At 38.6% G+C, this 17,853-nt stretch overlaps 1 protein-coding gene and 1 long non-coding RNA gene across 7 annotated transcripts; one reads left to right on the top strand and one right to left on the bottom strand.

Annotated features, from left to right (window-relative positions):
* Positions 1 to 270: 270 nt before the first annotated feature.
* Positions 271 to 6,388, bottom strand: LOC116321084. Of its 2 annotated transcripts, none has more exons than XR_004199501.2 (5): positions 6,333 to 6,388; positions 6,067 to 6,246; positions 5,858 to 5,944; positions 1,995 to 2,081; positions 271 to 599 (listed from the first exon to the last, which is right to left on the bottom strand). It is a non-coding gene; the product is annotated as an uncharacterized LOC116321084 (long non-coding RNA). The 2 variants fall into 2 exon arrangements; XR_005611118.1 differs by having other exon boundaries at positions 6,067 to 6,135; positions 6,333 to 6,383.
* Positions 6,389 to 8,171: 1,783 nt separating this feature from the next.
* On the top strand, positions 8,172 to 16,796 carry LOC116321082. 5 transcript variants are annotated; one of them, XM_039608011.1, is made up of 5 exons: positions 9,827 to 9,946; positions 12,563 to 12,608; positions 13,789 to 13,970; positions 14,782 to 15,138; positions 15,246 to 16,796. In XM_039608011.1, the coding sequence occupies exons 3-5, from the start codon at positions 13,865 to 13,867 to the stop codon at positions 15,431 to 15,433; spliced, it is 651 nt and encodes a 216-aa protein (XP_039463945.1). In that variant the 5' UTR covers positions 9,827 to 9,946; positions 12,563 to 12,608; positions 13,789 to 13,864; the 3' UTR covers positions 15,434 to 16,796. The 5 variants fall into 5 exon arrangements, with proteins under 5 accessions (XP_039463946.1, XP_039463944.1, XP_039463945.1 ...); XM_039608009.1 differs by having other exon boundaries at positions 12,563 to 12,657; XM_039608012.1 differs by lacking the exons at positions 9,827 to 9,946; positions 12,563 to 12,608 and adding an exon at positions 8,172 to 8,188.
* Positions 16,797 to 17,853: the final 1,057 nt, after the last annotated feature.

Here is a 17,853-nt window from a genome sequence, read left to right as displayed (position 1 = left end):
CTCATTTCATTATGAGGACATCAACACAGCCTGAACCATGGAGGTAAAACCATGACCTGATGGAGGAACATCATTCGTTCAAGCAGCGTCTGAAATAAATTATCTGAAGCTTTCCTGCGAAGTTTTAAGCCCCTGAGTGATGTTCCTGCTGCTTCTAGTCTGCGGCTGTGGGTTCATTTGTGTTTGCTCAGCAGTCGGTTAGCCACATTTCACATTTGTCCCCAGCCCCCAGCGCTCTTTCTGAAACCCAAAGAACCACACGAGAAGAACAAGAAGTGAGAACAAACTTTATTGTTCCTGCGAGAAAGCAGGCAACGACAGAGTCTTACACTTGGAAATAAAATATAACAGGAAACAGTAAAAATATTAAAGACAGTGCATTATGCATTATTTATAAAATACATAGTATCATTTCTATATTATGGAAGAGATATTGCCAATATGGCCATCATAAGACAGTTAAGAGCAGGTTGAGGACAACATGCTTTTGAACATACAATATAATGATTTTTAAAACGTTTGAGACCAGCAGCTGGTTCCAGTGGTTGGACTGGTGGATTACGTCAGTAAGGAGTAAACATCTGGCTCTTGTACAAAGTCTGAAAACACAAAATACACACAGTTCAAACAACATGAGAAAAGTATAAAACTAAGCCCGTCTGTTATATTTATATGAAGCAAATTGACAGAATTGTATCAAATCAATCACAGTGAAAATAACATATGAACATATCCAAAAAACATTTCCATTAAGCAAGCATTTCTCAGTGGGTTCAAAACTCTTGTAATTCTGAAACTTGACTGCACTAATGAATCCAAAACCACTTTAGCTAAAAGTGTTGCAGCCAGGCTGTCGCAAATAAGGCTTTGATGCGAAAGAAACCCAGCAGGAAGTTGCTGGTGCAGTAGCTTATGTCAAAGGAGAGAGTGTCAGCGGTTACTGTGTGACACATCGCTGAGCTGCACTCATACACTAAAACCGAAAGGGTTGTTTCTAAAACATAACATGTTCTTGTCTCTTATTTTCTTTGTGGAGTCAAAATCAAAAGATATTAAAGTAAAGAATCTGAAAAGACTTTTAACTGAGCCGCTTAAAAAGTTCTTCAGCAGTGGATCAAAAAGAAGCTCCAACAAACAGGAAGGCAGTGGCCTCCCTCATGGCAGTCTCAGCTCTTCACACCACTTCCTGTGCTCACACTGAAGGTTAATGTAGGACTCATAAATCCTTATCACAACCAATGTGATGAATTGGTTATGTCATGCAGCAAGTGTGACACCACAGCTCAACGAATTGCTAGACTCACTGCAGTCTTCTCCTAAACAACATATTGCCAATTGGAAAAAATAAATTAACACAATAAAATAAAGGCCTGAATAGGAGTTAAAGAAGTCAAGTGAAATCGTGGAAACTTTTTAAAATTTTTCTCCAGAATGTCTCATCATTTCAATCTTGTCCTCAGTATAATCTCTCCACTGATATGATTGAAAACACTGACATAATACTGTACTCGTGTCTTCAACCCAGGTGCACCACGCTGTCAAACGCAACAAGCTAAAAAAAAGATTCGAGAGGTCACAGAGAAGCCAAAACAACATCAAAGCTGGTGGTGCACCAACAGCTGTGACATCACTTCTGGTCTGTGTTGCTGTTTTAGACGGTGATAATGGCGAGCATGAACAGGATCAGATATCTGTGGGAACCATCATAACTTTCATCTTGATAATTCTGTTGATTTCCCTTAACTTTTACCGATGATGGAGGATGCCAAAAATTGTTATTGATACTTTTAATCCAGTAACAGATCTAAGTACATTTTTCACTGCTAGCAAAATCTATCGACTTTTAGTTTAGTTTAGTTTGAACAAGAGGGCTTTGCTTCTTCATGCTTTCCTGGCTCATGCTGCTTATACACTTTATATTTTTACTAAGGGAAAAGTTCAACTTTTCAGGAAGTAGCCTTGTTTTCTTTGTACTGAACAAAGAGCATGTTTACCTCCAGGTTTGTTTGATCGGATTTCTGTTTGTTCATAACTGATGTCTTCAGTTCTCACTGCTGTGTAGACTACAGCTGAATCACTCCCTGCACAACAAAACACACACAGGTCATCAGTGCAAATAGTAAAGCTTATAAAAAATATTGTCAGTATGCAGGGTGCATGTTAAAGAAAGAGTTATGATTTCCTATATAGCATTATAAAAATAGTTCTTAGAGACCGTTGGGGGTTTCAGAACCTCTGTGGCTGGATTTCCTGTTTCACCCAAAACACCCCAGTGACATTTCGACTTTTGGCATTAAGTCCAGTTGAAATCCAAAGTACCACAAAGACACCCACACTTTGTCACACCATCTACACAGTGTCAACAGTGTGATGAGAACTCACCTTTTACGGTACACTACTGGTTTGGTATGTTTTAAACTTTAATGCTCTCAACTGCAGCAGTTACTTCCTACTCCTGTTGTTTCACCTGAACATATTATAGAGGATACTTTGCAACACAGAATTAGAATTTCACTGATTCTCACGTAGAGCTTTACTGGCAAGTTGTGTAACTAATACAGAGCCATTAAAGTTCTGTATAAATATTGATCATCCAGTGGTTGCTGATTTAAGGTAAAGTATTCCAACTGAGAAGTAATAAATGCAGAAGCTAGTTTTTCAGGGTCACTCTGAGACAGTCCATTTAGATAGATACCATATTTCCAAGATTTTCAGGGCCAAGTACAATAACATCAGTTTTATCTGAATTTAGAAGCAGAGAATTAGAGTTCATCCAGGTTTTTATGTCTTTATTCCTGCAGTTTAACTAATTGGTTTGTGTTACCTGGCTTCATGGATAAATTTTTAGTTTGTTTTTTGTCTGTTTGGGAGCTGACACACATCTGGTCCCAACTCTGGATAGTCATATTTTGGGGGATTTAATAAATTTGTCCATATTTCTAGAAATGAGAGCTGCTCCATCCAAAGTGGGATGGATGCCGTCTCTCCTAACAAGACCAGGTTTCCTCCAGAAGGTTTGCCAATTATCTATGAAGCCCACATCGTTTCTGGGACACCACTCAGACAGCCAGCAATTTAAGGAGAACATGCGGCTAAACATGTCACTCCTGGTCTGATTGGGGAGGGGACCAGAGAAAACTACAGAGTCCGACATTGTTTTGGCAAAGTTGCACACCGATTCAATATTGATTTTAGTGACCTCCAACTGACGTAACCGGGTGTCATTAATGCCGATGTGAATTATGATCTTACTGAACTTACGTTTACCCTTAGCCAGCAGTTTTAAATTTCCCTCAATGTCGCCTGCTCTGGCCCCTGGAAGACAATTGATTACGGTTGCCGGTGTCTCTAGCTTCACATGTCTCAGAACAGAATTACCAGAGTTTGACCCTCGGCGGGTGTGTCGCCAAGTGGGGAAAAACGGGTACTAAGTAACTAAACATCTGACACATTGAGCAGGAAAGTGGAGGAGGGACAGGTGAAGAGGCCATGCTGCTAGCGAGTCAGCTAATAGCTAAGCTAAGCTATTAAACCATAAAGACACAATGAGTGAAAACTTTAAATATAAATTAGCGAGTTAATAAACAGAGCGTGTGCTTTGGATGAAATATGTGAAGATTATACAATGAAATAAGAAGTTATCTATTTTTTTAGTAAATTGTTGTGTGTTATAACAGGAAGTGACACTACCGCAGAGATAACGCACATAACAACAGACAACATTTAAACTAGTTTACCTTCCTGTTAGTGTTGAATTCAACTGTGAGCTGCAGATGAGTCATTTAATCTCTTTATCTCCATTAACAGCTTTATCAAACACATCAGTGTGAACACTGCTAAGCAGCTTTGCAGGTTTCTGGAGCTCCAACTATACTGCAACGCGTGAGCAAAGTGCAAACAGGACCCACCACAGATAACAGAACAGCATCCTAGTATTTACAACACATATCAACCCAATGAACTACATAAAAACTTGAGAGATAAGAAAAAAGACCCAAAGTCTTTTTTCTTATCCTTAGCTGTTGAACAAACGGCCTCACATTTCACTCTAGAATACGTTGGAACAAAGAGGACTATTCCACTGCCATGTCTAAAGCTGGTATGAAGTGTTGATGTGCACATTCTGGCCAGTCATCTCCAATGTGTTCCTGTCCTATGTAAAAAAAAAAAAGACATTTTTCTGAAGTCTGTGCTATGCTCAGACGCAACTTAGCAAACTACCCAAATGTCTGCCTCGGAAGGTTATAGTTTGTTTTGCATAGGATTGCATAGAGCCCTGTAAAAACTCTCTTTATCACATGACAGTCATGTGAAACACTGAGACCCTCCACAGTTTTATTTCTTCTATTGGTACTGCTGTGAAAAACAAAAACAGAACTGATACAGAAGGTTATATGTGAACTGACGGACTGTGGTTACTCTATTCACATGTTAAAACTACAGGGAAATGTGTTATCTGGTCAAAAGGTCAGTATATCACGTAAACTATAAAATGATTAACACATAAAACTAAAACCCAGAATTAGGATATAGGTGACAAGTACTATGAGGAGATTTGATTTACTGTTTGTACAAACTGTTCATCTACATTTTTCCTCTTTTCTTAACAGCCCTGCAGTAAAACCTGAGCAGAAACATCAAACTGACTGACTGCAGGCTGTTAACCTCTGTTAACACATTAGACACAGTATGACCCTGGTTTTATTGTTTTAATCTAATATGCTAATTTTATTATTTTAAATATCATTCCAATTATCATTTTATTTTTTATTTTTATTTGTATTTTTCTTTTTTTTTTTACCTGCATGCCAAGTGTAGAGCTCTTTGTTTTCAGCTGGGAGTTGTTCTGAAAGTTCTATATAAATAAATTGCTTGCTTGCCTACTAAAAAACCAACTTTGAGCTAATAAAGACACAGAGCAGCATTAAGAGAACAAAATTCACCAATTGTCATCTACAAACACAAAAAAACTATAGTGTGATAATTTTTAGAATTGAACTGATTTAAGTGAATAGTTTAAGGTGCATGTTAATGTAAGATGCAAAGCATAAAAGCTTATGAGCTATGAGCAAGCACTTTACAACAGTTGGAAGGAAAAAATTGCATTTAACAGGAAGAAATCTCCGTCAGAACCAAACGCAGATTCTACTGGAACCTGAGCCTTTTTTCTGCATTACTTTCCCAGAAGGTACCAATAACTCGCTCTCCTTTTTAAAATTGTACTAAGGATCAAAGTGTGTACTATTAGGGGTGTGGTCTGCTTGACTGAGGGGCAACTGCTAGCTGTCTGCTTGCCTTCGTTTAGCCAATTGAAATAACTGAACTGGCGCTTGTTTATGTTGTTGGAGCATTTTTAATCCAATTATCTGACAAATAAAATGGGTTATGGCTAATTAGCAGGTATTAGCAGCGTAATAACCAAACTAGATAGCATTAGCTGTTAAATTAGCAAAACATTCTCTTCTAAATATAGTTACTTCTGACTCCAAACAAACGAGACAACAAAGGCTAAAACAATGACACTTGAAAATGCCTTAAGATGTATATGGAAGAGAATGTTGTGTGACATTACACATTGCTCTCTTTTAAACACAATCTATAGTCTCAGTCCAGCTGAAGATTTAACCATTATGGATATAAGCAAGGCTTAGATGAAAATACTAGAAAGCAAATTCTGTAAATGTTGTTTGTGAAACTGAAGAACTCCTTTTTCCTAAGAAAAAGATTGTTATCAAACGTGTTTGCTTGCATTAAGACCTTTTATAATAAACAAAATTCTTACCTTTTGAATAAAATTTTAAAGTCGCATACAAGTATATACTGTATACACACACACACAAAGTACATAAAACGCTACCTGTGTTGAGTTTAACTGACTGTTGTTGGTGATGTAATTCTTTGAGATCACTGTATATGAGGCTGTCTTCAACATTTTCCAAATCAACTGAAACAAACCAACACGAACACCAAATTAATTTAGCACAGTAATCTTAACGAATACTTGTTAGTAGATAACATGTAACAAATAGTTTACATAACTCTCTACGTTATATTTCTGAGTCTCACCTGCAGACTTCCTACAAACACGTTGTCTCACCAACAGAACCACTAACACCAGCAGAACCACAAGACACACTGATCCAACAGGCAACAACACAGGGAGAAGCAAGAATGAATCAGGAGGAGAGGTAATAATCGAGACTTGTGTCGGTGTGGATGTAGGTGGAGGTGTGGTGGTGTGTTTGTCTAAAATAAAGCAAACACAGTCATTAAGTTGTCGTCACATTGTGAATGTTGAAACCTGCAGAAACACAGACAGGTGAGTGTGTCACCTGTGACAGTGATCCAGCTGGATGGAGACTCTCCATGACCGCTGATGTCACACTTGTAGAGGCCTTCATCAGACCTGGAAACATGCTGGATGGTCATGTGACCTGTAGGCTGCTTCCTGATGAGGGAGCCATCTTTATAGAAAGCAGCTGGGAGGTTGGAGGGAGTGGTCTTTGTTTTACAGAGCAGAGTGACGTCATCTCCCTCCATCACAGGGAGGACAGGACTCTGCAGGATCACTGATCCACCTCAACACAGAGACAAACTACAGCATTTCATCCATTTACACACAGCTTCATCAACACTAACTCCACACACTCAGCTTACCAGTGACTGTCAGCTTAACCATGTTACTGATGGGACCCTCTCTGGACTCACACCAGTAAACCCCACTGTCTGATTCATATAGTTTGCTGATGTTACATGAAGAACCAGTCCCTCTTCCCCACCCATCTCCACACTGAGTCCTCTGTCGTTTGCTTGTGTTTCTCCTCAGAGTCCATCCAGCAGAGCTGTCGTCCTCCTCACAGCTCAGAGACACAAAGTCTCTTTCAAAGAACTGAGAGCTGCTGGGACTCACAGTCAGACGAGCTGTGAGGGTTAAAATGAAATAATGTTGAGATTTTTATTGTTGTAAAAAATACATGATATATTATATCATTTCATAAAACAACTAAATCTAAATACATCAAACTTTGTGTGACTGTAACTATATATCAACAGATTAAGAGCAGGTTATTTGATTCTGTGGTGTGCAGTATCTAACCAGTTACTGAGTTCCTGAGAAGAGAAAAACATGACTTTTGTGTTGATAACAAAACTTCATTCTGAGCATTTAACAGATGTAAGCAGACACAAAAGAAGGTTACTGACCTTGGTGTGTTGTACAGCTCAGCAGTGAGATCACAGCTGAAAAGAGATAGTTATAAGTTTAACACAATAACCCTGAAGAAAAATATGACAAACCCGGGTCGTACTGTATGCTTCACTGCTGATTTTGTCTCTAATGCTGTGCAAAATAGAGGACAGTGGATACTGTAGTTCATCTCTACACCATTAGAGCTTCTGTGGTAGGTAATGTGAAATATTAGATTAGCATAACTTTGGATTTGATTTCTGGCTTTATTTCAAAATACAACAACAACCACCTCAAGCAAAACATATGATCATTTTTACTTTTTGTTTGTTGTGATTTTGGATGTTACCAATGTAAACATTGCAAACTATTCATGACTCAATGCCTAATTATTTCACACACACACACAGACACACACACACAGACACACACACACTTATACATGTATGTATATACAGTGTTGGGGAGTAACGGAATACATGTACCGCCGTTACGTATTTAGAATACAAAATATGAGTAACTGTATTCCGTTACAGTTACCGTTTAAAAAGGTGGTATTCAGAATACAGTTACTTTGTTGAAATAAATGGATTACACGGCGGTACTTTCCTGTTTCATATTGTCGCGGGTCAGGACTGTTTGGGTTTGTTTGACAGCTACGTAATGTTGTACCAGGCGGCAGCGTTACGGTTGCCATGGTTACAGGGTGACGCGCTCTCTCTCTGCGTGTTTCCTGGGTGAGAGAGCGCCTTTTTGTTGTTGTTGTTGTTGTGCTAAGCTAAAAGGCAGAATGCTACAGGCATAGCTCTAAAGCATGTAGCCTGATGGGCAGTGTAGTCCGTGCTGCAGCGAGAATGGACTACCATACACGTTATGTGTCTGTGAGCGAGGGAGGGAGAGAAAGGAAAAGTCCGAGCTGTCACGGAGCAAAAACGGGAGCTGGAAGCATGTAAATATAATAATAACCACTGCAGCCAAGAAGAGTGCCTGACGAGCCCATTTGTAAGTAAGCTATTAAGACTCAACTGTACACTGTGTTCGTGTTTTCCTCCGGAAAAAATAAGTTCCGTTGGAGAAGCCTTTCAACGCCTCTCTCTGTCTCTGGCAAGCAAAGTTGACCCAGACAACAAAGCAAAGCTAGTTTTCAGCTACCAGCCCGACACGAACCCGACGTATTAGCCAGAGGTCCCTTTACTACGGTTCGGAGCCGCGGACCTTCAGTAACAGTAATAAATCACAGCAATAGTACATTCACGTAGTTGTAAACAGCATGATAATATATTAAGTAATCCAAAGTATTCAGAATACGTTACTCTCATTGAGTAACGTAACGGAATACGTTACAGAATACATTTTGGGGCATGTATTCAGTATTCTGTAATGGAATACATTTTAAAAGTAACCTTCCCAACACTGTATATATATATATATATATATATATATATATATGTATATATATATATATATATATATAGTATCAGTTATACAGTTTCCAGGTAATATCGCTGTTAACCCGTTTTTTTAATTTCCCTTCCCTTTTTTCTGAGGAAGTGTCTGTCATCTGTTATCACTTAGCAACAAAGAAGACTTTAAGCAATCAAAATCAAACAGAATAAACAGAGATTTTACTCACAGAGCAGACAGCGCAAACACGTTACCTCCATTGTCCTTCGCACTAACTTCAAGGTTTTTTTTTTTCTTTTATTGATTTTTGTCAGTTGCACCAATTTAAGCCCTCCCTCTTCCTCCCCAGCAAACCTGGTGGAAACCTTGGCGTCATTTCCCCTGTTAAAATCGATGAAAAAAACAACAGAAAAATGTACAGCGGACAGGCAAATGTTAACCGGATTTGTTCATAGAAACGAGGTCAAGCCACACTGTGTCCTCCAAACATCAGAAAGTTTCTTTTGGTGTCTCAGCTTTTCTTCTTGTCAATTTGTTTTCTTGTGTGTGGGTGGTTTGCAGTATGGATTTTAAATTGGAGCACTTTACTAAAGGTCGGACTAAGAAGACGTTTAACAGGATAATAGAAGACGATGTGATACTTATAACTTAATGTAATTTTTAATAATATGTGAAGAAAAAATACATATTTGAACCGTTTCCCATTTGTCCCGTTGCTGTAAACATATGTTTAAATAAGATCAGGATACAAGCTCGTCGATTTGGAAGTAAAAATATGTGCAATGTGGATGGATCAAATTTCTGTTTTTGTAGACAGAAATATCTGCATCTGAAAAAGTATTGTGCAATCCCAGAACACTGCACTTTAAAAACGAGCATGTAACGTTTACGAGTTTGTAAAGCGCACAATAAGCACTTTATTCTAACGCCACCACCAGTAGATGGAGACATTTGCTTTGGTTTATAAAGAGTGTGGCTGTAATTGCTGAGGTCATGATCTCAGGATTTTTGTGTGATTTGGTGGGAGTGTAGCTGTTGGCATGATGCCATTGTATATAATTTGGATTATTTATTTATCTTGTCAAGATCCATGTCATGATTGTACATTGTTTAAGCTGTACATTACTTTAGGTTTGTTTTTATGTAGTCAAAGTTTTGGTGCTTTTATTTTGAAAGTCAAGCTCTCTTACAAGTTGCGCTAGTTTCCTCTTTGGGTAGAAAGAAGAAAAACACCTGTAAGCGCAGAAAGGAGGGTTTTTATTGAAAGACATGTTAAGTGGACTTTAACTGCACACGGTTAAGCGGTTAAAGGAAGAACGGAGGCTGATTCCCTTTTTGCAGCATGCAGCCAACGAGGTATTTATTGATTTATCGTGTTTGTTGAACAGTGTTTTTACTGCTCTGTCTTACGCTGAGTTTTATTTTGTGCTTTTTTATTATTAGAATTTTAAGAAATTATGATGATTTACAGCTTTACTGTTAGATCTTTTTATACTTCTTGTTAAATTTCCCTCATCTTACTGTGTGCCCTTAATGATGATTACTATCACATTAAATATGGACAAAGGTTGCATCTGGTCACAAAGTAACATCCACACCTCTCGTGTTTACGTGTAGTTGAACATCCTCATCATCGTAATTGTAATAAACGGATGTGCTGACATGTGGCACCCTGAATATTTTAAGTGTGTAATAAAACCTGGCCACCTTCTTTTGCTTTTGTTGTTACAATAGTTTACATCCTTGAACAGAGTGAAATTTGCTCCCACCTGATGTGGTGTTAGGGTGATATTGGGTTTCGCTAGTAGGTGGCAGTGGCGGCTCAGACAAATGAGTGACTGGCAACGTAAAAAGTAATCCCTTACAAAAGTAACGAAGGCCAGTCATTGTAATGGAAGCCGTCAGTAACACAGAACTGCTGTTTTGCTGTGTTTCAGGTGAGATCAGTATATGAGAACTATATATACAGGTCCTTCTCAAAAAATTAGCATATTGTGATAAAGTTCATTATTTCCTGTAATGTACTGATAAACATTAGACTTTCATATATTTTAGATTCATTACACACAAGTGAAGTAGTTCGAGCCTTTCATTGTTTTAATATTGATGATTTTGGCATACATAACTCATGAAAACCCAAAATTCCTGTCTCAAAAAATTAGCATATTTCATCCGACCAATAAAAGAAAAGTGTTTTAATACAAAAAAGTCAACCTTCAAATAATTATGTTCAGTTATGCACTCAATACTTGGTCGGGAATCCTTTTGCAGAAATGACTGCTTCAGTGCGGCGTGGCATGGAGGCAATCAGCCTGTGGCACTGCTGAGGTGTTATGGAGGCCCAGGATGCTTCGATAGCAGCCTTAAGCTCACCCAGAGTGTTGGGTCTTGCGTGTCTCAACTTTCTCTTCACAATATCCCACAGATTCTATATGGGGTTCAGGTCAGGAGAGTTGGCAGGCCAATTGAGCACAGTAATACCATGGTCAGTAAACCATTTACCAGTGGTTTTGGCACTGTGAGCAGGTGCCAGGTTGTGCTGAAAAATGAAATCTTCATCTCCATAAAGCTTTTCAGCAGATGGAAGCATGAAGTGCTCCAAAATCTCCTGACAGCTAGCTGCATTGACCCTGCCCTTGATAAAACACAGTGGACCAACACCGGCAGCTGACATGGCACCCCAGACCATCACTGACTGTGGGTACTTGACACTGGACTTCAGGCATTTTGGCATTTCCTCTCCCCAGTCTTCCTCCAGACTCTGGCACCTTGATTTCCGAATGACATGCAAAAGTTGCTTTCATCCGAAAAAAGTACTTTGGACCACTGAGCAACAGTCCAGTGCTGCTTCTCTGTAGCCCAGGTCAGGCGCTTCTGCCACTGTTTCTGGTTCAAAAGTGGCTTGACCTGGGGAATGCGGCACCTGTAGCCCATTTCCTGCACACGCCTGTACACGGTGGCTCTGGATGTTTCTACTCCAGACTCAGTCCACTGCTTCTGCAGGTCCCCCAAGGTCTGGAATCGGTTCTTCTCCACAATCTTCCTCAGGGTCCGGTCACCTCTTCTCGTTGTGCAGCGTTTTCTGCCACACTTTTTCCTTCCCACAGACTTCCCACTGAGGTGCCTTGATACAGCACTTTGGGAACAGCCTATTCGTTCAGAAATTTCTTTCTGTGTCTTACCCTCTTGCTTGAAGGTGTCAATGATGGCCTTCTGGACAGCAGTCAGGTCGGCAGTCTTACCCATGATTGCGGTTTTGAGTAATGAACCAGGCTGGGAGTTTTTAAAAGCCTCAGGAATCTTTTGCAGGTGTTTAGAGTTAATTTGTTGATTCAGATGATTAGGTTAATAGCTCGTTTAGAGAACCTTTTTATGATATGCTAATTTTTTGAGACAGGAATTTTTGGTTTTCATGAGTTATTTATGCCAAAATCATCAATATTAAAACAATGAAAGGCTTGAACTACTTCAGTTGTGTGTAATGAATCTAAAATATAATAAAGTCTGATGTTTATCAGTACATTACAGGAAATAATGAACTTTATCACAATATGCTAATTTTTTGAGAAGGACCTGTATTTATGTAAAGTTGATACTTATTTAAAGTGACGTGTTGGAGTGCAATTCCTGTTTATAAGCCGTTTAATGTGACCGAATACGAAAGTTAATTCAAGTTATCTGTGATGCATAACGTGGGTGTGGTAAATAAATGATGCTAGTCTCCTACATTAGACTTTGTAACAACATTGTTCCACCAGAAATAGGATTTAAAAATTAAATTCAGTTAAAGTTACTAGAAATGTTTTGGTAAACCAGCCGGTATATCTTATATTGTGTTTATTGTCAGTTACTCTGTTTACTAAGGGCTGATTACTAAAGTCATTACACATAATCCCTTGCAAAAGTAATGCGGGCCAGTCATTGTAATGGAAGCTGTCAGTGACACAGAACTGCTGTTTTCCCGTGTTTCAGAGCAATAAACCTCAACATGCACCTGGATGAGCCTCGGCTTCCTTCAGTGTGTAACATACATCCTCCTTCTTCATCATCATGAAGCATCCTCCATGGTTGTATTGCTCTCTGACACTCTTTAGCTGTGTCTGCAGTGTGTTTAGCTTTAGCTCATTAAACAACAAAAACCTGAATATGGCTCGTTCCAGCACAGCACAACAAGTCAATCAGGAAGCTTTGTTTAAATGTTATAATGACAAAGCTGCCACATGGAAGAAATTCAAGAAAATGAAGTTGTATCGCCTAAGTTAAAGTTAATGTGAGGTGAAACACATTTAGCTTGTATTTGAGACCACAGGCCTTGGTTAATAGAGACAGACAAGGCTGTAGGTGCACCTTATTCTGATAATGGTTGAGGGTTCTGGGAGGAAAAAATACGAGCAATATGTAATGCTGGCAAATCACAACCTCAAGGCCATCTTCACTGAGACTGTCACTATTTTCCCTGATTCCCTTCTTAGCTCACCTGCTCAGTCTGACCACAGTGACCTTTTCTGACACCTGTACTGTCTTTTCAAGGGTGTTTTCCACAAATAAAGCCACTTCTATGTCACTGAAAACACCTCAATAAATAAGTTATTATTTAATGTGACTATTATTTTAGTATTAGTCATTAAATAAACTTGTTAAGCTACTCATCTTTTTGATTTCCATCCACTATCATGATCCTCATATAAGAAGTACAAGCTCTGCAAGATTATGGCTTCTCCTTACCGCTTCTTCTCCACTTCATAACAGCAAATTAGCCCTAAAAATCAGCTTATTGGATAAAATAGTATCTGCTGTTTCCTGAGACTGCATTATAAAGGACTGTTTGTACTGAATTAATAAAAAAACAAAAAAACAAATAGAGTTGTTTCACATAAAACAACTCTATTAACAGCCTTTTTAAATTGCAAAAGATACTTTATTTGGTCTACAGATATGAGAGCTCTGTATTTTTGTAGTTCCTTGGAATCTTCCAGAGAAAAAACTCAGGTCACTTAATTTTAGTTTTGGTTGTGAAATGAAGTCTTTAATAAAAAATGGAATTTTTTTAAAGGAGGACAGTGTAACCAGATGTGTGTGCAAATGTTTTCTAATCAGTATGTCTTTTTTTTTCTTTTGCTAGATATGTTTTTTCATTGAGAGATGAGAAAGTGATCTGTTTTGAAAGAGATTATTTTTCATCCTTAATGTTTGTTCAGGATTATAACCTCCCTTTCCTGTAAAACGTGTTGAGTGAGGAAGAGTTCCTCCCCTCCTGTTGACCTGAAACCAGAAATGTTGAGCTTCAACTCTATTCAGCTTGAGAGCATGGAGCGAGCACGGCTGCTGTCGCACTGCTGGGCTTTGTTGTTTCTCCACTCCTCCCTGACTGCTGCTGCAGGTGAGTGTTACTGACTGTGCAGAGGCGAGAAGTGAGCTTCAAATAATTTTTTACTGTACTTAAGTAGAATTTCCATGTAGCTGTACCAACAGAGCTTATTGCATGCAAAGAGAGGAAAGAGGCTAAAGCATTACATTTGTGTATCATTTATAGGGTTGTACTCAGAGGTTAAGTATCTGTACTATTACATAGTAAATCATTTCTGTACTGTTGCTATCTGTGTGTGTGTGTGTATCATTTCAGTTGTTGACAGTAATTGACTGATTAATGTGTATGTGACTTAAACTTGAAACTGCAGCTGATTTAATTCACTGAGTTAAGACTTTCCAGAATAATATGAGATCATTCATTGGTAGAGTGACTAATAATTATATTTTTAAGTCACACGTATTTGTTTGTTTCATGAATATAAAATCTTGAAGCAAATGTATCACATACCTTAACAAACACAAAAACACCGACACACGCACACACACACACACACACACACACACACATTTACTGTAAAGGAACATATCTCTAAATACTGAAAGAGGATACAGGAAGAGGATGTGTGTTTTCTTGACAGAGACCTTTAGCAGGTTATTCAAAAAGTTGCCTGTGACTACCTGTTTGTCTTCTGAGCTCAGCAAGGGATTTCCCAAATGGGGTTTTCCTTTTTTAACTCTAACAATTAGGGAAATCCTAACCCTGTGACCTCACAGATTGTTGTATCCATACCTGTATCACATATTACATGTGATGATCTCTAATTGCAGAATAACACAGTTTGTCTGCTTAATACACACTGGTCTTCTCTTTTGTCTTGTAGACCTCGTAAACATCACAGCAGAATCTGGACAGAACGTCACTTTGTCATGCAGAGCCAACAACAACAACCTCGTTACATTTCTGGAGTGGAGCAAAAATGGTCTTAGGAAAGGATATTTACTTTTGTACCGTGATGAGCGGTTTGATCTAGAGAACCAGCATCCATCGTTTAAGAACCGGGTGGAGCTACAGGACAGACAGATGAAGGATGGAGACGTGTCTCTGATTCTGAAGGATGTGACGCTTGATGACCGTGGAAGTTACGAGTGTCGTGTCGAGACAAAAATGAACCGCAAAAAGAGAGCGAATCAGGATGACGACCCCGTCATCATCATCAGCCTGAATGTTGTTCCTCCAGGTGAGGTGAAGCTGCTTCCTGGTTGTTGATGTTTCTATAGATGTTGTTGATGAGACTTTGTAGAAAGCAGCTGGTGCGAATGTCTGACACCTGTTTATAACCTACAGGGCAGCCGGGAGGTGACGAGGAGGATGGAGACAAGAAGGGACAAAGAAGTGGTAACAGTCTTCTCATTGCGGCCGTTCCCACTGTTCTTGTCTTTGGTGTTCTTGCTGTTCTGATCTACAGAAAACACAAAAGACAGATTCAGGGTCCAGATGAATACCAGCCTCCTGCTGAAGTGATGACTATTTGAAATGTCTCAGATTCTACAGCTTCTACAGTGTCCTGATGATGCTTCAAGTCCTCTCACCAACTGTGTGTAGAAAAGCAGCCCGACTCAGTAAACATGTTCAATGGACTGTACAGTCCACTGCAGGGCCCATATATGTCCCATGGTACATTACTGCAACTCCCTTATTCACCAAGGGTCGCTAAAAATGTCATTTCTACACCAGCTTCTCTTCCTGACACCACCCATCAGGGACCTTTGTTTGGGCTCGCCCTTTTGGGTCATGGAGACCCTGAAGGGGAATTCTGCGGACACATGTGAGCACATATGTTTGCTTTGAAATGAGATGCATCTGATACAGGGATAGTGGGAGGTCTTTGTGCTCACAGTGGGGTTTATGGTTTGAAGAGAGGTGTAGGTAATGTAAACAGCTGCTGTGCAGACACCGTCACAAAGTGCTAACTGACACGTTTATCTCTGACTGACTCACAGGAAAGTCCTGAGCTAACCATAGTGTGGGAGTCAAATGTCCACCTGAAATTATTTTTTTAAACGACAAATAATAATACAGCTGCATAATGGTGTTTGTTCTGAGCCATGTACACTTGTCAATAATGGAACTGTGTCCTGCCCATTAAACACTCTGTTTATAGTTACAGTGAAAACATTGTTTGCTAGGGTGAGGTGGAATCAGATAATTTGCTGTTGTTCCTGTTACTCTGAAAATTCCCCGGTCACATGAGGTAAAAACTCAACATAGTTAAACAGATTTTCTCACTAAGATTTCCTGCTGAGAAAAACTACAGCAATATGATTTATTTGAAGTCTTTAAATGAGCTTGAGTGCTTCCTTTATTACCTCCTTTAGCAGAGGAGTAACTGGAGCTTCCTTCATGAAATAAAAGCGATCACGCTGTCGCATAATTCATAGTGACTATCAGACCAAATAGTCAGCATGGCTGATGAGCTCATTATGTAAATGAATATTACATGTGAACTGTATCTTACAGCAGAACTTGATAATATGCTGATATGTTTTAAACTTGAAACTGTTTGCTAAGCTCACAGGTGAACTCTTACTGCAGTGTAGCTCCATCTGTCTTCAGTTTGGCTGGTCTAATATTTCTGTTATCATTAGCTTAACTGGCATCAGATATGCTGAAGGCTTTTAAACTGGAAGGAATAAAGTTGATCATCAGGGAGATAAAAAAAAAAAGTAGTTATTCATTTTTTGAACCTTGTGATTAATTTTATTTGTTTGAATTACCCTGAAAGAACTCATGTGGTGAAATATCTAAGAGCCGCTTTTGTGCCACCTTCAGGTGGCTTCAAGATGATGTAACATTTAAAACTGCACAATTTACTAATAAAAAAAAATATTAAACATTGCAAATCCATCCACTCACTTAAAAAAAAAAAGTTCCATCTTCGCATGCATGTTTTGTTGTGATTGTCCTGTGGTGCTCTAAAAGAGAATCAAATACATATCTAAATGAGATAAACTGGGAAGAAAAATAGTCCATGAGTCCACGGGATTTAAAAAAGTGATGTGATGTTAGTTCTAGACCTCAAACATATCAGTTTATAAAAATGTGTTCATGTCTATCTAGAGTATAAAAAATGTGGAGATAAATATAAATCTCAAACTAAACATAAATCCTGTGTGAAACATCAAAATGTACTATTTATATGAATTCAAAAAGAAAACCATATTTCCCATGTACACGAGCATAATTAAAATTAGCAGCTGCAGATGATCTCAGAAATGCATCCTGATTGAAAATAAGAAAATAAAGTAGGAAGAGCTTCATGAAGAACTTTCTGTACTCTGCAGCTTTAAGAATGCAGTGAACCATTCAGGTTTGGATCGCTCTCTGTAATGTAAACAAGCAGGAAGTTCTTCTTATTACTCACAATTCCTTTTTAATCGTATGATCTGCGATTGCAGATAGTTGCAGACATTATAAACCAAGGGTGTAGATTTGGTTTTGGCATTGGTAGGAACGGATGATTCAACCACCAAACCCTGCCCTGTTTCGTTTTTTTTCCCTTTGTCTTTGCTTCTTGATAACAAAAGAAGAAAAAACTTGCCTATGCATGTAGAACCATTTAAAATCACAATTCATAGTTTTATATGTGAATTATATAATGTTAAACTACTATTAAACAAATGACTGACTAAGTATTTTAGACTTTAGTTTACTTCAGCCATATTCCATATAAATCAGGTATCATACAGACATAAAAACAGCTTCAAATACAGTCATGACAATAAAAGAATATGACTTTAAGGACTTAACAACATTACTTCAGTTATAGTACACCAACATCTCTGACACATTAGCACTAAGGGAACACTGAACGACCTGCTGGTTTTTGTCCATAAAACTAATCATGTAAGATGACCACAAAGTAAAAGATCTCTCAGCAAAATTATGCAACATT

Source organism: Oreochromis aureus, linkage group 3, assembly GCF_013358895.1.
Source record: "Oreochromis aureus strain Israel breed Guangdong linkage group 3, ZZ_aureus, whole genome shotgun sequence".
NCBI lineage: Eukaryota > Metazoa > Chordata > Actinopteri > Cichliformes > Cichlidae > Oreochromis > Oreochromis aureus.
The sequence above is the reverse complement of the archived record's forward strand: the minus strand, read 5'-3'. Positions and strand labels throughout refer to the sequence as shown.

Bases quoted from the DNA above. Each gene is read 5' to 3' on its own strand.
- LOC116321082 (XM_039608012.1), top strand. From the start codon at position 13,865: ATGTTGAGCTTCAACTCTATTCAGCTTGAGAGCATGGAGCGAGCACGG. The intron at 13,971-14,781 runs GTGAGTGTTACT...TTTGTCTTGTAG, and splicing joins CTCCCTGACTGCTGCTGCAG to ACCTCGTAAACATCACAGCA. The intron at 15,139-15,245 runs GTGAGGTGAAGC...TATAACCTACAG, and splicing joins CCTGAATGTTGTTCCTCCAG to GGCAGCCGGGAGGTGACGAG.